Source organism: Fundulus heteroclitus, chromosome 21 (genome assembly GCF_011125445.2).
Source record: "Fundulus heteroclitus isolate FHET01 chromosome 21, MU-UCD_Fhet_4.1, whole genome shotgun sequence".
Classification (NCBI taxonomy): Eukaryota; Metazoa; Chordata; class Actinopteri; order Cyprinodontiformes; family Fundulidae; genus Fundulus; species Fundulus heteroclitus.
The window spans coordinates 13,986,442-14,007,910 of NC_046381.1; the positions used below are offsets into that span (position 1 = coordinate 13,986,442).

Here is a 21,469-nt window from a genome sequence, read left to right on the forward strand (position 1 = left end):
CATGTTGTTCTTTTTTCAAAAGGTGCTTTTAATCCGACAAACGGGCCCCTTAGAAATGCATATTCTAATTTATTGATTATGACTATATATCCATCCATCCACCCATCCATCCATTCATTTTCTGACCCGCTTAATCCCTCATGGGGTCGCGGGAGTTGCTGGTGCCTATATCTATCTATCTATCTATCTATCTATCTATCTATCTATCTATCTATCTATCTATCTATCTATATATATATATATATATATATATATATATATATATATATATATATATATATATATATATATACATAGTAATTTATTACTCAGCGAGGCTATATACAATATCTGTGCATGTTGTATTTAGACGTCTATCACTTAAGTTTGGTTGACTTTTGTCTTTCTTGCAACAATACTTCTTAGTGATAACTCTGATATGACTGGAAAGCCTTGTCATTTTCCTGTAAATGGCAGCACATTTAACCCTAACCCTAATAAACATGACATTGATGGGTTCAGTGACAGAGTTGAGCCTTTACCAAACAGGGGCCTTGATAATGCGTGGTAGGACTGTACCCAACCATAAAAGCCTGGCACTTCCTCCTCATGCTGGTCACCAGCTTAGTCACGCATTGCTGGGGGATGACTGCCCAACCTCGGACACCATTTGTCACAATTCAGCCGATGTGGTTGTGCTGGTCTTTCTGACATGAAGATGACCCCCAAGCGAATCTCATTCCATCCTTAGAGTTTAGTCACTAAGAGCAGGGATATCAGGGTGCTGAATCTCCTCCTCATAACCTTCTGTTGCTGTTGGCTGAGAGGATTTGGCAACTTTTTGATGGGCACAACCCACATACTTAACCCTAATAACCAACCCTCAAATGGATTTTCTTTTCTAACTTTTTGTGCCAGTTTATCTGTTGGATTGTGGCTTTTTTGACCCCCCCTGACCCCCAAACAACCAAAAGCTTTTAAGCATATGCATGGAGACGCGTAATAAACCAACAGCTATTATTTCAGTCAAGCACTCAGTATCTAATGTACACTCAAAAAGTGGATTTGTTGTTCTCAAAGGAACCAAGCGGTTTGGTAAAAATGTAATTGAACTGTGTGCCGCCACATAGTGTGATTAGAAGATTATTAATCCTGGCACACATCCAGCTAATTCAAATAGGAAGCTTGCCTTCCAATGAAAACAGTCAGCATCAGTAGATATGTTGGCAATATTGAGTAGTAGCAACTAGAAAGTGATCATGACAACAGACACATAAACCATTAATGACTTCTTTTTGGTCATCCTCAGTAATTGTCAATGTTAGGCCAGATCAGGCACAAATAAAAATTCCTTCATTCAAACAGAATTGGCCTAACAAACAAAACCAGCTCATCTAGAAGTCCCTTAATCATTTAATTTGGTACCATTTCTCAGTAGACTTTTAATCCACAGCTGGTAGGCATAGAGTGCAGTGGATTTTGTGCTTTTTTTAACAACAGATAATCAGATAATCTTTACAGAATTGGTTTAATTCCGCCACACTGGAGGCTTTTCTGGCATAAATGGCCTGTTTAAAGTCACGCCGAAGCATCTAAAACAGATTTAGGCTCAGACTTTGACTAGACCTCTCCAAATTTATGTTATGCTAATATATTCTATCGAACCTCTGAGCCCTTCACGTAACAGCTGTATTCGTATCTGATTTGAATTACTGAATGCCGCATTTTGTTTCTGTAGATTTCTAGAGGAAGTCGGTTTTATGGGATTTTTCTTGGGAGCATTAAGAGTTAAGGTGGAAATAAAAAATAAAAAAATCACACCACACTTTTTAAATATTTATCTGTCAATAGCCTCACTGTTCACAAATATGGTTTTCAGTGATCTTTGTTTTCGCTAAAAATCCCTCAAAAGGTTAATGGATGTAGCAAAACAGAATTTGCAAAAGTCCAAGGGGTGTGTACTTTTGCAAGGCACAATATAATGCAACAGCCCTTCAATCTTTCCTCTCTTGTCTGGGTTTAACTTATTGCTTTTTTTTTTTCTTTTTAACTCCCCCTGACATGGATGAGGTCACACTGACACCATCGATGAGGTTTTTGCTCATGGGAGTCTTTGCCCAAAACTGATTACAGCATCAACTCCGACATAACCGAGGTAATAGTAACGGAGCAGCCGGGAGATCGGAGTTTAAACCTGCAAACTGTATGTGCACAGATCAAGAACGTTCGTGGAGGAAATCTCCTGTTGGTTGGAACCTTTGGTGACCTTAATATCGATTGATCAAAAATAAGCTTGAGGTCAATGCGACAACTCTGCACGTATTCACTTGCCTCAGTTGCACAACCAGCTTCTCGAAGAGAAATCTACCGCACACAACGTAGGAGTCGCCTATCTGATCAAGCATAACATTTTAGCACACTATCAAGGGACATTACACTTAAAAATCCTGAGTGGGGAAACTAAGCAATAATTCAATAACGTGTGAGGTGGTTTGCGAGAGAAATGTCCTGACTCTGCTCTCAAAAGACCAGCCATCTGACATGCATGGAAACAAGTCCAAGCAAAGCTGCTTTTGCATTTTGTACAGTCTGACTCAGCACAGATTCCACTATAGGAAGAGAAGAGTTAAAAAAAGCATAAAATGCATCATTGAGACTATAAAATGCTCTGGTCATGGTGGGTAGGAAGAATACACACAGGAGGAATAAGCTCAAATAGTCATTTAGATTTAAATTATTTTCATCAAACACAGCAGTCCGTTTCTGATCCGAGGTTGGATGGGCATCTTTCAAACAGTAACAAAACAGTGTATAAAGAGTATCACTGTTGAAAAAAACAACAACAACCCTTCTTTAAAAAGTCTGTTTTTATTTTATTAAAAAATGGCATTTCATTAAGTAATCAAGGGAAATATCCTCACGGCAGCACAGCAATCCAACCCTTCTTATAGTTGTTGACCATCTTTATGTATGTTTCCTCCAGTGTTTCAACGCTTTATTTTTGCTGTTTAGCTCCAAATTCTTCAGGTTGAAAAGTCTCCTTCCATCACCCTAATCTTTAGGTCCCTCCCTCAGATTCATCGGCTCAGGATCGCCAATATTACTTCCATTCAAGTCAGAAGAAACATGTTGGTTATATTTAGCAGAAAGAATTGAGCCTAAATCTGTTCAGGGTATGAACCATTATGTGTACTTCAGTGTTATTACATTAACCTGGATGAGACTGGTTGCTTAAATGATGACAATGTAAACAATCTTTAGCCATTATTATTATTATTATTGTTAATATTACAGTCATTATTTAGATGTTATTTTAGAGAAATAAATTTAATAATAAAGTCTCACTTAAGTTGTCTGTTTTATGTCCACACCCGATTCACGACATAGATGGTACCCCATGCATGCAGAAGAAAACACGCCAATCAGGTTCTGTAGAACAAGGGTTCCCAAACCTTTCAGTCTGCGACCCCCATTTCGGTGAGTGGGATTTTTTTTTTTTTTTTTTTTTTTTTGGGAAATTCTGGGAATAAAGTCATCAAATCACAGGAATAAAGTAATATTTTTATAAGAACTCTTACAGAAAGTGCACCTTACTCATGCATTAAAATGAGGAACATTGAGCATCTAATAAAGGTATACTTTGATATCAATTTCACAAATAGGGAAATGCTGAATCTTTTTAGCACATCAGCATCAAATCATCTCGCGATCCTCACTGGGGTCCCGACACCCACTTTAGGCTCCCCTGCTGTGGTATAATGAATTTTCTTAATATCCTGCTGCAGAAAATCCATGATTTGTGTATTGTTGTCAGAATTTTTAAAAGAAGGAATTGTCTGTTCCTTACAGTGATTATATCCAATTTTTGTTTGTTTATTTGTTTAAAAAATTAAGGACTTCTCTTTTAATTTCCAGCGTACCAGTAATATTCCTCAGCACAATAGCTGAACAGGGCAGTGATTCTTATCTTGCCATATCTATGTTACATAAGAAAAAATATTATTAGAAAGACTATCAGAAAAACACATCAGGAAAGCATGAAATCTTACCTTCTTTGACACCCTACCTTGTTTTTTGTACCCAACATTAAACTGCTTTTGTTTTCACTTTTATACTTTTTGCTTCCCTGCATTGAATACAACAGAAGATGCTAACAGCAGGAAGACTAACAGCAATCGTTTTGTGGAACCTGCAGCCATTTTGTCATGCTATATATGCAATTGTCAAGTAGGAAGAAAATTATACATGATTTCTTCTTTCTTTCTTTTTCTTTTTCTTTTGTTTTTACAAATAAAAAACAAACAAAAAAAAGGGCATTTTTATATGTATTTAGCTTCCCTGAGTGAATACTTTGTGGAACCACCTTTTTCTGCAGCTACAGCTGCAAGTCTCTACCAGCTTTGCACATCTAATCTGACTGAGCTCAAGATCTGTCAGATTAGATGGAGATCATTTGTGAATAGCAGGTTTCAGATCTTGCCACAGATTCTCGATTTGATTTAGGCCTGGACTTTGACTGGGCCATTCTGAAAGATGAATATATTTTGTTTTAAACCATCCCACTGTAGCCCTGGCTTTATGTTTAAGGCCTTTGTCCTCCTGGAAGGTGGACGGCCTTGTTTTGGTAGGTTTGCAGTTGTGCCATACTTAATTTCCATATGATGGATTGAACAGTGATCCGTGAGATGTTCAACGCTTGGGAATTCTTTTTATAGCCTAAGCCTGCTTTGAACTTCTCCACAACTTTATCCCTGACCTCTCTGGTGTGTTCCTTGGACTTCATGATGCTGTTTGCTCCCCAATATTCTCTCAACCAACCCTTGAGGCCGTCACACAGCAGCTGTATTTGTACTGATATTAGATCACACACAGGTGGACTCTGTTCAGTCATCAATCATCAAGCAACCTCAACGAAAAGGGGGCTGAATACTTTTGTACACCACACTTTTCTGTTTTTTATTCGTAAAAATGTTTGAAATCATGTATAATTATCTTTCTAATTCATAATTGTAAAACACTTTCTGTTAGTCTTTCACATAAAATTCCAATAAAACATATTTGTTTATGGGGTGTGAATACTTTATAACTGTAGCATCTATATGGCTCATGCAAACTCTGTTTATTAATGTGGATTTACTCTCGAAGGTATATCAAAGCAAACATCTGACTAACATATTATGCACTGTCATATCAGAAACCTCAGATTCTCATTTCAGAAGTTGTTTTTCTGCTGTTTAAAGCTTTTGGCAAAATGTGCACCACTATAAGTGGGCTGTACTGTTCACACCTGAAATGTAAGAGAAGACCTCGAGGAGTATCGCTACCTGTTATTATCCACTGAGATTTGATCCAGGCTCTCATCTGCACTCAGGAAATGGAAAGTGTGATGAATGGACACCGCTGTGACAGATTCCATGTTCTTCGGCACATAGTGGTAGATTTCACTTTTAATTTCTGTAGGCTTCAGTTTTACAAAAAAAAAAAAAAAAAACTAAATAAAATAAACATATCTCTCTGGAAATGCTTCAAGTGGAGAGATATGTCCCTATCATCTTGTATGCATGTAATTTGTCACCCAGTGAGATTTCTGTTCCCGTTTCCACGATGCAAGCTTTCTCTGAGATGGCCCGACAGAACCTCCACTCAAAGATAATGGGTAGAAGAGTGAGGGTTATGATGTTTTTTGTTGGCTTCACCTTTCATGTTCAAGCTTTGAGTGAGAAATGACTGGATGGTTTAATGGACAGAGAAAAAGAGATGGAATCTAACATAATAATACAAAATTAGCAAAGAACAAGAATGAACTAAAATGGCGACAACTGGAGAACCTAAAAATCAAGGAAGAATCGGCGACTTAAAGTCAAACACGTAGGGATCGTGACACAGAGACATTGTGGATTAGAAGAGTTTAAACAGAGAAGTTTGAGGAATTTAAAATGTGTTAGTCTCAAAGGTAAGATTGTTTGTAGCTATGTAGCTATTAAGACCGCTGTACAACTTCTTGATCCTAAATTTTTTCTGTGGCTCTGGCATTGGACCCTCCAAGGGGAAATGAATTTCAGTTACCGACTAATGACTTTTCTGCGTGTGCCAGGTCCAACATGATTGATAACAAATCAGGACATACTGCAGAAAGCAAGACAAACAGCCAAATGTTTCATTTAAAACTGGGCTTTGGTCAGTTTTCAGGATTTATTGGTCAGTTTCTCTTTTTCCTTCAATGCAAACTCATTGATGTAAATGTAGTTTTAATTTGCTAAGCTAATGTCACAAATATTGACCTTGTGTAAAAGGGATGGAGGACCTGATAATGCTGTAAAGTCTGGAAACACATTTACAAAAAGTGACTCATCCCTGTCTCACTATTGCTTAAGGCCACTGGCGGTCAAAAAAAGTCCCTAAAAAAAGTCTCATAAAACACAAATTACTTATTTCTGGTATATATGCACCTTAGATATAAACTGCTAATCCTAACAACTCATGAACCAACTTTGGTTGACAATTTCTATACCTCTGGTGTATAGTACTTCACATAGTGTCCTGGTGGCTTACATGTCTTCTGCTCTTGCCTTAAGTTCCTAATTTAAACATTGGTTAAAAGCTTCTGCTTTGTGTGTTTGTTTTGTTTTGAATTTTTGTTTTCTTTTCATTTTTTGATGTGGCAATTATGCACAAACTAATTCAACAATTTAAGGAGTTTAGAACTATTGAAAAATGACCCGCTGGTCTGGTGTGGGTTACAAACAAACAAATCTAAAAATGTTTGAAAAGCAGAAGTAAAATGACCATCCATCCATTTTTTAATGTTCTCCAATAACAAATAAGTAATATCTCTCTCCAGGTCGCCAGTAAATCACAGGGCAACGGAGACACTCAGGACAAACAAGCATGCAGGCACACACTCACACCTGAGGGAAATTTAGAGAGGCCAATTAATCAGTCATGTTTTGGGAATGTAGGAGGAAGCTGGAGTACCTGGAGAGAACCCATGCATGCACAGGGAGAACATGCAAACTCCATGCAGAAAGACCCCAGGCCACAATTCAAGCCCAGGACCTTGTTAAAGGATTCAAGACGTTTTTACTTGAGGTAAAACACACTGGCTCAACGCAGAGCGAAGGATCTTAGTGTCTGACAGCAAACAAAGTTCAAAATAAGCACCAAAGCTGTGTTACTGGATGTTAAATAAAAATGGTTAAAGCCTCAACTAGATTACAACGATGAATGTTGTAGTCTTGTCCACTTTCTCCCGCATTTTAATCAGAAATAATAAAACACGACTTTGTTTTCAAAATACACGCTCAAGTTCCGAGCTGAAGATTCCCCAAAATCATTAATGCTGCATAAACAGAGTAAACCCAGAGACAAAGTCCCTCATGAGACAAGCAAACAGACACAATACAGTGACGTCTGCGCAGCCTTAGCCTTTAGGCTGCTGGGATCAAGTGTTTTTTATTGCTCAGAGTCGGTTTATTCTTTTCAGAGCCAGAAGCGCAAAGAGGGCGACCAAGTGCAGAAGCAATCGTCCAGGTTCACGGCACATGATTCCTCCTGATCCTCGAAGAAACAAAAGAACAGGAAGGACGGTGAATGGTTGGGATTTGGGTTTAAAATGCAGAAAGCAAAATGAAACGCCCGCCAACCGATGCTAAAAACATACTTATATGTCCAGTTGAGCACCTCTTCCAAACAGACAGCGGAAGTGAACACTAAATTAAATCTCCCTCGCAGCTGATGAAAGGTAGACCTCTGCAAACCCTAAAGGAAGCACACATACACACTGCGTCTCAGAAAGGAAAACATCTCATAAATACCGGACAGCTCTGATGGTTTGAGCAGAGCTCATCACGAGGGGCTGCCAGGGGGCTGCTTCCCCCTTTTTAGTGTCGGCTGCTCTATAAAATGGCAGCCATGTTTTGCCTTATGTGAGGGGAGGATAATGATCAAATAAAAAATGGGGAGAGCCGAGGAGTAAATGACAGGAGAGGCTTGTGTCACTGAGCGGCTCCTCAATTCAGAGTAATGTCTTTATAGACTGCTTCCAGCTCTACGCGGAGCAACTTCTACATTATGTGAAAACCTTTTAGGATTTATTAGCAAGTGAGTTAACGCTCTGAAACACTGACAAGTGTGAGCCACTGAATAACATCCCACATTACTGCCGGAGAAACTATTTAAAAAAAAAAAAATCAATAAAGTCCTCAATTACATGCATCCAGTGCAGATTGCTCATTTTTCACACAAGCTCAAAGTAGAGAAAACGAGCTTATAATTCAGAATTGGATTGATTAAGGTTTCGACAGAAGAAACAGAAAATCAATAGAAGATTTTAACATCGATGCTAGAGTAAGACCCTGTCAGTCTGAGCCATTAATATTCCAGCGCACACCTCCACATCACAGCGGGAGTGTGGTCCAACAGGCATTTAAACGGCGTATCAACGCAAGTCAGATGTAGTACTGAAAGCAGTGTGAGCGACACACATTTGTGCTTGGAAAGTGAAAGCACATGTCCAGCACCTCCAATGCTGCCACATTTTACACTACATGGCATTTAAAGACTAAAGGGCCAATTCACCAGATACAATCTCCTCACTGGATCCATCCAGCAGATTGTCCTAAATACATGCAATCAGGCAAATGGAAGCAATTTGGACCTGTTTTTGCATCCGGTTGAAGCTACAAACACGATAGATGCAGAAGTTCTCAAAAAGACAATGACAAAGATTGTATATGTATCATTATATATATATATATATATATATATATATATATATATATAGATATAGATAGATAGATAGATAGATAGATAGATAGATAGATAGATAGATAGATAGATAGATAGATAGATAGATACTATATCAGTGGGTAATGTGAAAAGAATAAGAAAATAGAAACAATAACAGCAATTCAAAATATGTAATCTTTTAAAAACTTTACATGTGTTCTATAAAAAATGCAGAACAATGTACTGTAATTGCATCAAAATAAAAAGGATACTGTCAATTAAGGAAATAAGGGGACTTTGATTTTTAGTCCTAAAAACTGGCTGTGAAAAAACTCAGATTCACCTCTTCCCCCTATGTCTCAACTACACAAACTGCTTATGTGAGATTGCTATTATTATTTTTGACTTGTTGCAACCTAAAACTGCTTATGTGAAACAACTGCTTCCACGTTGTTTTCTGTAAAGAACCAGCAGCACAGAAGGTTGCCCTTTTCTCTTTTTCCTCTCCTGCCCAAGCATCGGCACCAGCTTTCAGTAGATGGTATTTTTTCTAGACGATTGGTGTAATGCAGATATCCGTGGTCTTTCACAATGCCAAATAGTTGCTGAGGTTGTGAAGTTAGCATACACATAAACATGGAAACATGTTCATCCGTGATGTCTTATTTAAATGTGGGCAAGGTTTGTCTGTACCCAGACATGCTATTCACTCTGTAAATTCACATTCACTATTGGATGCTGAGTGCGCTTCAGAATAAGGAAACACACAATCAGGTTTGTCAGAACAGTATCAGCAAGTTCTCTTTCAAACCACATCAACACCGCCGTAGACTCCAGGACCTCCAAGACTGTTTGAACATTGATGGATCACAGCAAAGTTAGAAAACCTACCAGTTTCACTCTGAAAGCAAACATGAGACTATACTTGTCGCCACATCCATTTCTTCCTGCTGCTTTCTCGGCCACCTTTGCAAAAGATTACAACACATCTATGTACCAAAGATTCCTTCCTTAAAAACTTTAGGTTGTCCATATCTATGTATATCAGTATCCGTTTCAGCCTTGCTGTGAAGAAGGGAAGCAAACATCAGTATTTTCAGCAGCTGTTTTACAGCATGGGTAGATCTAGGTGAAGAGACTTTATGTACAGGGAGCGGAGACACACCATCTGCTGCAGCATTCTGTGCTCTAACTGTGCTGTCAACAAAAATCACACACACAAAAAAAAAAAAATCACAAAATCCAAATCAGATCCCCATGAGTCAGTCACACCCAGGCTCTAAAACCTGAAGCTGGGGATTAGGATTCGTGTTTCAACCCATTAAAAATGGTTTAATAATAGTGTTGATACTAATAATATTAGTAATAGTTATTAATGTTTATAGTCACTGTTGCAAGAACAAGGAAAAATAGATTTTGTAGATCTTAACCGAGGCAACGTGCAGCAGTCAGCCCAGATGAAGCAATAAAAGGACATTTTTGTGCAGTTATTCATTCAGGGTGTCAATGGTTACACTTTTCTACTCCCCAGTCATCTTGCTTCTTCAACCTCATCAAAAAATACAACACCAGGGCTGCTCTTTGACATCGGGACAAATGGAGTTTAGCCGTAAATTCAGACTGGACCACTAACCTGCATTCCCCAATGACTCGTCATCTACTTGTGATCCAGCCAATCTGCATCAAGTCGTCTTCCTACCTCAGTCAATCATCCTGCAAGGCTTTGCTTATCTCTCCATTCATGGCTCTTCAGCTGAGCCTCATCCCTCTCTCAGGCTCCTCCTGGCTCCCTCCTCTCCTCCAGCATCCACCACCAGTGTCCGGACCCCGGGGAGAAGACTTCACTAATCCTGATCCTAAAATTGAACATCTAAGCTCATAGCCATTCCCAGCTTTCACATCTTCTGCCAGGGTCCAAGCGCTAAAAAACTCTTATTGATTCGTGTCAATAAATCTCTCAAATTGCTTTTTCTGTCTGTGTGAGTCTTTCCAGGTTGAAATACATTTTCTCTCTACATCCATCCTGTTTGCAAAATTTACAGGTGTGTGCATTTCTCTCCAGCTGGGACCCTTATCTATGGCAAGACCAATGCATTCCAACCTGTAAGTGCAAGTGGAGGTGTTTTTATTGCCTTGGAGCTCTCCCCTACCTGTTTCAGCTGCTTCGTGAGATCCTATTAGTTACAGGCGATGCAACGCACATGCCAGTTACATTTTAAGACATTTCTGTTAATTCACTTGAAGTGTTGCAACCCCATAAGGACGTGAGGATGTTTCAGTCTTGGCATGAAGCTGACGAAGCCAGAACACCTTCAGATTCTCTGATGACCAAACCACGTCAGTGGGTGCTGAACAAGCTGCCTCTGCTGCTACCAGACTCCTCCTTCCATGGACACAGATATGCAGCCACCATGATTATGAAGCAGTATGTCCGCACCACAGAGTTGAAGACTCGAAACAGACTCTATTTCTCAGAACCATGTGAGGAAGAGTCATACATTTCAGAAGACAGTCCAAATTCCTCTGAAGACCATCTACATTCTCTCTATCCTGCCTCACCTTGTTTTTTGTTGTTTTTTGTGCACAAAAATAAACAGAACAACAAACAACAATGAAATAAATGTGCAGATGCTAAAGATGTTTTCCAGCCGGACTTGCATCAGATCATCGACTGGCTCTTTTAACCAGTGGTGGATAGTAACTAGGTTTACAGTTACATTTACTTGAGTAACGTTTTGAACAAAGTGTACTCATAGGAGTAGTTTTACTTGAGTAAATATTATTAACAATGGTTGCTACTCTGATTTGAGTAAAATGTCTGGGTACTCTACCCACAATGATTCAGAGCAGACTTATTTTAAGAATGCACCAGAGAGACAAGCCAGCAGTTTAAGTGAGACACAGGATTTGTTGATTTGATGTTATTTTCTATCTGCTGAGCTCATTGAATCATTTAGAGGTCAAAGAGAACATACAGTAACCGGTAAATATAGTCATTGGAAGCATATTTGACCTCAACCTTGTAGAAGACATTTGGGATAAACCAGAGGTTGGTTTTCACATCAAACTGTGAACATCCCCATATCCAGAGGAAGATGTCTGGATATGAACTGTTTCTTGGAATTATGTAGTTTTTGTATTTTTTTTTTTTTTTTTAGTCTTTAAAGTAACACAATTTGTACCTAACATTTTCAAATATCAAATCCGATGTTATGATCAGCCAGTGCTTGACTAGATTTGAGTAGACAAATTTGATAACATTGTGAAAACATTACGTTTTCACAATTTTTGAGATTTGAGTAACGTCAAATCTAAACAGCTTTTAAAAGTATAAACTCAGTAGATTCCTTTAGCACCCCCTGCCTTCAGAAATGCTGCTGACATGCATTGTACTAAGGCAGATGTTCATGTATTTATACATTAGTGTCCTTTTTGCTCTATACCTAATTCATGTTTGTCCAAGAGACCAAAGCTGTCACAACAAAAGAGAGAAATACACGCCGCTGTTAGTGTTATGGCAACAGGACAGCCAAGGTCGTATATTTTAAGTCGTTCTCATTTGCTCAGTGTTCAGAGTCCTTAAATATTTAATGCGGGAATAAATAGATCTTTGCATGTTAAAACAAAATAAATTACATAGCATGATTGTGAGACTGCCTGGTCATTTCTCTACAGAAACGCAGGGATCACTCATTACAGCCGGTCTATATGGTCTAAAATTGGGGGGGGGTTAAAGAGACAACAAGTAGCAAGACAAAAAAACTAAAGTGAGAGACAGTGAGCTGTGTACCAATGTTCAGCCAACAGGACATCCAGTGGTCATGATGTGTGAGGCAATAGCTAGAATAATGAGCAGGCAGGTATTTGGGAGCAGCATGGTGATTTGAAAAGGTTTAATGAAGAACATAATACAAAAACTTACAGGTTGGCACAAAGAGAACAGAGCAAGGAGCACAGACAGAGAACTGGACTAAAACATGTGGAAACAATGGGCACGGTAACAGGAGGATGCTGTGGAGAGCAAAAGAAACCAGTAAGTATCAAAGCTGAAACAGGGGCAGAGAAAAGACAAACCAGAAGACCTAATCAGAGGGTTTCATTTCAGCCTAGGAGGAGAAGGCAGAGCAGTCAGAGATGTGGAACAGCTGAGACAAAATAAAGGAGCAGAGACATGGAGAAAAAGCAAATTAATGAAGGCATGAATGGAGCTGAAGAAGAAACCCAAAGGGAAAAATGTCAAACAGAGATCTAAGAGGAAACAAGACCTCGTCCACACGGAAACGGGGTTAGGTGTTTTCTGCAAACGTATTTTGTCGTTTAGGCTGTGCATCTACACAGATTTTGTAAGACCGTAAAGCATAATATATTTTTTTAAACGGATCCCAGAGTGGATAAATATCAAAACGGAGGTTTTGTTTTTCTGTGTGCACATGAGAGTAACATCTGTTTTGAAATGATCACGCTGAGGCATATAGCGGCTTTGTTATGGCTGTCAGTAGCGTCCTTGGACTCTTCCTTTCTAACGAGCCCACCCCACATGGCGCGTCCCCCGCCAATCCCCATAAAGATCATGATGAACATGCATAGATGTTTGTATCTGATCCCCCTCCATGATGTTACGTCCTTCACATGAGTTATCAGTGCATGTTATGATTTGCATGTTTCTGTGGCACCGTAACGGCACGACTAACGGACCCGGTATATGTTTGTGAAGATTTACTGTGTTTGTCTGCATGTGTAGGAGGCCTAAATGTAAAAGGATCAAAAGAAAAGTACCAGAAAAATTAACTAGAGGAATACACCAAACATTAAAGAGCACAAAGAACCGATATGGCAACACCATACCAACAATAACGAACAGAGAAGAGAACTAAATAAGGCGAGTGAAAACACAGATGAAAATCAAAACAAACACCAATGGATTGTGACATCCAGCTGTTTTAGGTAATGTTTTTTTTTTTTGTTATTGAAGCAACACTTCATTAAATCTGACACCAGATACACATTTCAAACAGAGATCCTAGCATGCTTGTGCTTTAGTCTAATATCATAATGGAAAAAGAGACAAAAGAAAAGCGGGGAAAAAAACACTTTCTTGCCTACTGGTAAAATGTGACTAAACGGTGATTGCCTGCATGGGGCCATACAGAAGATGAACAATAAAAGAACATAAAGGTAATAGTGACTGGAGCATCTCACTGAGGAAGTAAGCCAGTGTTCATAGGATCAGCTGAGAGTAAGAGAGCAGCAAGTGTCGGTCAGTTTAGGGAAAGATTTAAGTCATGAATAGAAATGAGAGATTATTTAATGGAAAGGTGGAAAGGTGGCTTCTTGAACTGCTAAAAGGTGAGAAAACAGGAAAAACTTCTCCTACTAAAGCGTAAAGATACATTCTTATTAATATTAGTTGCTGCGTTTCATTCATCCGATTTTTTTGCAGCTGAGATTGATGCTCATGCTACCTGCTTCATTCCAGCAGCCATCGGTTTTCAGAGAGCTTGATGTTGTCTCTGTCCTGATTCATGACGGACTAAGTTTTGCTCTCCATGCAGATTTGAAAATGCTGCCGCGTATAGCGTTAAATGAATCTCAAAATGTTTCTTTTAATTTAGCTTTCTTGTGTTGTTTAAAGGGTTCTGTTTGAAGTTGCAGCGAGGGGAACCCCATTTGCCATGACAGCTCTAGACTCGCAGGAGTCGTGTCAGAATTTACCTCCTGCCCTTTTCTTTAACCACAACAGGAAATCACCCAGCTGCACTCCAACACAAACAGTTTACACGAAAACGGGCTTTATTTGGAAAAGACGGTTCCTTTCGGTGTCCGTCAGGTGAATTTGTTTTTCACAACCAGAGGGAAGGACGAGTTATTATTATTATTGCCCACCCCACTCTCTGTCCCCTTCTTCCTCCCCGTCCCTTCTGCTTTGTGTTAAATCGATAAAGGTGGCATTCAGCCACTAACGCGCAGTTTTGGCCACTTAGCGGCTTCAACGCTGCATTTCGTCGCTGGGTGTATTGATGGAACATGACAGGCTGTGTTGCTTTAAAGCCAGCACAGAGGACTTTGGGAAAGACACCCCGTAAGAGCCACTAAGGTATGTCAACAAGTGATGATCCTGGTTAATGCGAGGCGTCGGGGTGGGCCAGACATCTCGCAGTTGTCTAACCCACCGTGGCACAAAGGCAAGGAGGGAGTTCAGAGTCTCTGTGTTATTTTGAGCCTCAAAAGAGCCTTCTTGGTGGGCAGTAAAGGTTGCCACGCTTAATCAACAACCATTATTAACTTCCTACGGTCGTCTTTGAATCCCTCTCACAAGTGTTTGAAACTGGAACAAAAAGCATCCACTTCTTATATCACTGAAACCATAGAAGTGCGGACAACAGCTGTGCATAGCAAGGAGATCGGCACAAAGGTAAATACTTCTGATAAAACAAGATTCCACGTGGGCGTCGAGTGTGTAGACGCGACTAAACTATACGGAGCAGCTTATTTGCTGATTTTACTACCAGCGGTTTTACTGTATAAAGCATGAATTTGAAAACAAAACGCAACAGTAAAACTACCCGATGCACAGTTTCGCTGAAAGGTGACGTTATGATGTCTGACAAAGTCAGTGGTTTGTCATGCAAATTAGAGTCCCTGGAAGAGGGCACCAACAAAAGCAATAGGATCTTTAAAAGTCTTGCGGGTTTTGACAATTATTTCACGATACCTTCTTGTATTTTTCCAGACACAAATTTTTAGGTTTCAAATTTTGCTCATTTTAAAAGATAAATGCAAGATTTCAATGAGAATATGCAACAGATTATACTACGGTACAGACCAAAGATGAATGGATGGATGGATGGATGGATGCATGAGACAACAGTGGGACTGGGAAATACTATATTTTTTTCCTCCACACCCAACCAGACATAGAAAATACTGAAATGAAATTACTTATTTCTCCAAAGTACAGGAAGCCTTTGTCTCCTCAGAGAAAATAATCATACTCAACTCGTTTAAAGGCATACTATGCAACATTTTTCAGTTAATTAATGTGTTCCATACCGTTTTGGATGATTAAATGAGTCATTTCAGGTCGAACAAAGGTTTTCTCGGCCGCCCTGGGGGTCTGTGGGGGAAATACCGCACTTGCAATTGCAAGAGCTCACGGCCCGCACACACAGAAGTCTTGCTTTACTGCGAGAACTCCATGTGGTTTTTGCCCTGCCATTCACTATATGCACGCGCGAAAGCAACAACAAAGAACCGCGTGTTAACATCAAATAAGCATGCAAGCTTATCGAGTTTTATTATTATTATTATTATTATCTTTTTTTTTTTTTTTTTATGTTGGCGAGACACTACCGCGGCGGCGGCGGCAAGGCGGCGGCGGCGGCTGCAGCTTGGCGAGGCGGTGGCGGTAGCGTTTTGCCAACATAAAAAAACAAAAAAAACAATAATAATAATAAAACTGGCGAGGCGGCCGCGGTCGCGGCTTGGCGAGGCGGCCGCCGCCGCCCCCGCCGCCGCCGCCTCGCCAAGATAGCGCTGCGGGAAGGTTGATGTTCATACCTTCACTGTGTTTGTTAGTCATTGTTTGTACTGCCGTTTTTTCCACTTTTCTTTGCGTTCGCCTGTCTGCTAAACTCAAAACAACCGCGCCTGGCTTGACGGAGGAACCAGAACAGCTGAGCATCTTTATGACAGTGCACTTTTACTTTCGCCCTCTGGGGGGAGACTCGCTGGAAAATCAACCCCGGTTGCATAGTATACCTTTAATGGTACACGTTAGTCGGGTAATAAAAAAAATGACTGAAGGTAAAAGCAGTTTAATTCAGAGGCCAGTTCAATTGTTCTGACTCACAATCCGGTCTGTTGAGAAATGTCTGCTCTACACCAGCATGGCCTTGGTTTAGACCGTCCATTTGAATTATTAACGCTTTCTTCATAAAACAGAGAAGATTTGTCGACGACGACTACTGAGAGAGCTTCACCTTCGAATGTTGTGACTCATCTACTGACAAAAGGATGAAAAAATGCTTCTTTGGGTTATGATCAAAAGAAAAGGAAAACGGGGGGTGGGGAGTAACTATGATGTCAAAAAGTTCAAGGAATACATTTCAAATCCAAGTGACTGAAGACTTTTATCTCGTTTAGTAGGAGCTGTATCCGGTCATTCAGTCACTTTTGGGTAAGCATCAAATTCATTTCGCAATCACGAGGCTAACATGATTTATGTTTCTGCCGTAAATAAAACACTTACTTTTGGAAGACATCCGTACAGCAGCAGCAGAAAGAGCAGCTGGAAAGAATCCATCCTTTCCTCAGTTTTTGCTCCCAGTTTGGGCAAAAGACCGCTGATGGGAAGTTTCCTCAGTCCTGTTTGGTTCAGGTGAATTCTCCTCTGTAAGAACTATTCAGACATGGGGAGATCTGTGTGTGGTAAAAGGCTGCCGCCGCTCCATCAGACCGCGCTCCTGTCTTGTGCGCTCCTCCAGCAGCAGGAGAGCTGCGTCTACTCCACTGCACCCTCCCCTTCCCCTTCCCCTCACCCATTCACAACTCCACAGCGCCGGTCTCTGTGGGCTGTTAACAAGGCTGTCAGCTCGCTGCGTGTTGCTGGAGGACTGTGTCAGTCAGAGAGCCTGGTAATTAATTCCTGTGTAATCCCTAATATTGCGTTTAATCTTCTCCAAACAAACAGAGGCTGAAGGAAGTCTGACAGGCTTGATGAAAGATGATTTTATCAGATGGAGCATTGTCATGGGCAAATTAAAAATTAACTTGCCGCACACGCACGCCACTTGTACATCTTTCTAAAAAAAAAAAATATCCGTGCACTCTAAAAACTGCTGGGTTATTTTGTGGGTTCTTGATGGGACAAAGGTTAGTTAGTTTTAACCAGACATTAGGTAAAACAAAAAACAAAACAGCAACCTGGTTTCTTGGGTTACAGATGAGACTCATCATAGATCAAAAGCCCATGATTTTCAAAAGAACAACTTGCTTTTGACCTCGCTCCTGGTGACATTAACAATGTTACCATCTAAGGTGATTCTAAGGCCAATAAACACCTATATTTTCAAATCAAAAGACCTTTTCTTTGATATCAATATTATTATTCTTGGGGGGGGGGGTGGTTAACAACATGCTCTACTCCTATTCTACTACTCTGTAACGGAGTAACTAACAGCAAGACAACCTTTGTTGTTAGCAACAAATGTCCTCTCATTCCTGAAATCGGGGACATTTCCAGGGACAGCTTTTGCTGGGGACAGGTCATCAAATATGAGGACTGTCCCTGGAAATCATGAATGACGCAGACTCCAAAACACGCTGGCACAAAAAACAAACAGAATAGAAACATGGCGCAAAAGACAAATGCCGCAATCACAGAAAACAGACAGAAGCAAATTGACAGAAAATGCTGCAAATACCAAAAACAAGAGCAAGTTAAAACAGCTGCAAACTCACTTTACCAAAGTAGACCAGGTCACTGGGGGGAGCCGACCACAAAGTCACATGGGACCAGACCCTCAGTAAAGACAAGCAGGCTAATATTGCTTACGCAAATATACTGATGTTCTATGACATTGTAACAGATTACGGCCATTTATTTTAAAAAGACATGAAGAAAAACTTACCCTTCTTTCTCCACTCCACCTCTTTTCTGGGCATCAAATTAATGTCTCTACTGAGTGTCGGGTTGCATATGACTTGGTGGTTTTTATTATTGTGGGAGACTTCAACTTTCACGTTGACAACCCTAAAGACAGAAGTGCAAAAGAACTGTGTGACACACTTAGAAACTTTGGTTTAACAGCCAACACACAAACAGGGACATATTTTAGACTTGATCATCACTAAAGGTCTAAACATTTCACAGGTCAATGTAACTGATGTTGCATTATCCGATCACTTCTCCGTTACCTTTGAAAGCATCATTTCCAGTGACTCATTTAGCCAAAGAGACATCGTAAGAAAACGTACCTTTAAGGACAATGCCACAGAAATTTTTATTCAAGCTTACTCTGCTACTTCAACCTTGGGCTGCAACTCAGTAGATGAGCTAGTAGATAACTTTCCGGGAAGAAAAAATCTCCTTGGAGAAATGCTCCAGCAGCTAGAAGTGAAAAAAGGGAGTGCCGGAAAGCTGAACGCAGGTGGAGAAAGAATAGACTCCTGGTTCACTATGACATCTATAAAGAGAGACTTTACAGATATAACTTACAACTGAAAAATGCAAGAGAATCTTTCTTCTCTGAGATCATTAAGAAAAACATTAATAACGCTCGTGTCTTATTTTCCACAGTCGACAGGTTAACAAATTCTCCTGTGTCCGTGGCTTCAGAACTCCACTCCACCAGGGCCTGCAATGAATTTGCTAACTTCTTTACTGAAAAAATCCTAAAAATTAGAGGATCATTTTGTACATCCACACCAGCTCCAGAACCAAAGCCGTATTCAGCTGGAACTTATCCTGACAAAATGTCCCAATTCAGCCAAATAAACCACAAAAGCTTAGAGCAGATCATTCAGCAGCTAAGTTCCTCCTCATGCTGTCTTGATGTTCTACCCACAGTTTTCTTTAAGAAAGTTTTACCTGTCATAGCGTCTGATTTGACTCATATAACAAACACGTCCCTTCTGTCAGGTGTTTTCCCCCAGTCCCTAAAAACAGCAATTATCAAACCACTGCTGAAAAAGAATAATTTAGACAAACTTCTACTCCAGAACTACAGGCCCATCTCAAACCTCCCCTTTATCAGTAAGATTATTGAAAAAGCTGTATTTCAACAATTAAACACCTTCTTAACTACGACCAGCCGCTTTGACGTTTTCCAGTCTGGCTTCCGTGCTCACCACAGTCCAGAGACCGCCCTTATCAAGGTGTTTAATGACATCCATATAAATACAGACTGTGGAAGAACCACCGTGCTGGTTCTATTGGACCTCAGTGCAGCATTTGATACTGTTGATCACTCCATCCTGTTAGAACGCCTGGAGAACTGGGTCGGCCTCTCTGGTACAGCTCTCAACTGGTTTAAATCCTACTTAAAGGACAGGGACTTTTTTGTATCAGTAGGTAACTTTACATCAGAGATGACAAAAATCACATGTGGGGTTCCCTAAGGGTCAATCCTGGGTCCCCTCCTTTTCAATATCTACATGCTCCCCCTAGCTCAGATAATAAAAAATAACAACATCAGCTACCATAACTATGCAGACGACACACAGCTCTACATCACCATGTCACCAGGTGACTATGAACCAGTTCAGGCACTGAATAAATGCCTAGAAGAAATCAATACGTGGATGTGCCAAAATTTTCTTCAGTTGAATAAAAACAAAACTGAAGTAATAATTTTTGGACCAATAGAGGAAAGATCAAAAGTTATCACACAGCTTCAGCTGCTTCAGCTAAAAACCACTAATCAGGTCCTAAATCTGGAAGTAGTGATGGACTCAGACCTGAACCTCCAAAAGCACCTAAAGACAGTTACAAGGTCGGCTTTTTATCACCTGAGGAACATTTCTAGGATTAAAGGACTGATGTCTCAGCAGGATCTGGAAAAAATAATCCATGCGTTTATTTTTAGTCGAATAGATTACTGCAACGGTGTTTTCACCGTTCTACCTAAAAAGTGGATCAGACAGCTGCAGCTGATCCAGAACGCTGCTGCCCGTGTCCTCACTAAGACTAAGAAAGTAGAGCACATCACCCCAGTTCTAAAGTCCTTACACTGGCTCCCTGTATCTCAGAGAATAGACTTTAAAATCCTTCTGTTAGTCTATAAATCCCTAAATGGCTTAGCACCTAAATACATTACAGACTTGTTATCAGTGTATCAACCCTCCAGACCATTAAGGTCTTCTGGCTCCAGCCTTCTCTGCATACCTAGAACCAGAACCAGAACTAAACAAGGAGAAGCAGCATTTAGTTCCTATGCTCCACTTATCTGGAACAAACTTCCAGAAACTTGTAAAGGTGCGGAAAGCCTGAGTTCCTTTAAATCAAGATTAAAAACACATTTGTTTAGGATTGCCTTCAACTGTTCTAGTTAACTGAATCACCACTTCTTTGTTCTAATTTCTATCTACATTTTATTCCTACTTGCTTTTATTCTGTTTTAATTTGCTATATTTTAATCATGTAAAGCACTTTGCATTGTCCCTGTACTGAATTGTGCTATATAAATAAATTTGCCTTGCCTTGCCTTGGTCAGCTTGTTCTTCTCCCTAGCAAAGAGGTTCTCATACCAGGAGTCTATTTTAAAGGAGAAAACACTTTGAATGAGTGCCCTACATACCAGTTGCAAAGTGTCTTTACTAACATTGAAGCCACTTAGCTTTCTGGGCAACAAACAAAAGATGACGTCTTGGCTTTTTATACACACAGCCGAGATTAGACTGTAAACTCAGGTTGTCGTCCATGACTGTTTTTTTTTTTGTTTTTTTTTATTAGTTTATTTGTCAGGGACAATGCAGCGCACATTATTACATTCATAATTGTAATAGGCAGAGCCATAACAAAATGTGTAAATGTGTTGCATGAAAGGTTTCTAGCCTATAGGCTAATTTGCAACCCCAGTCCCCAGTCTAGTTATTTAAATTCAGTAACAGTCAACGGTATAAGGGTTTAGTGGCAGTCTAATCCAGCATTTTCTTCTTCATCCACATGTATTGCTTCGAGATGTTCTAGTTAAAGATAACCAATACATTTCCAAACAACACGCAGTACTATAGGGTGATGTGTTGCCATACACATCACTTTGCC

The 21,469-nt window shown here is 40.0% G+C and overlaps 1 protein-coding gene across 1 annotated transcript in view; it reads right to left on the reverse strand.

The window, feature by feature from the left end:
- Positions 1–17,219, reverse strand: part of vipr1b (vasoactive intestinal peptide receptor 1b) — a 71,116-nt gene extending 53,897 nt beyond the window's left edge. Inside the window, exon 1 of the mRNA XM_021307360.2 lies at positions 16,955–17,219. Coding sequence (XP_021163035.2) covers positions 16,955–17,008 — 54 coding nt within the window. The 5' untranslated portion in view covers positions 17,009–17,219. The remainder of the gene's footprint in view (positions 1–16,954) is intronic.
- Positions 17,220–21,469: the final 4,250 nt, after the last annotated feature.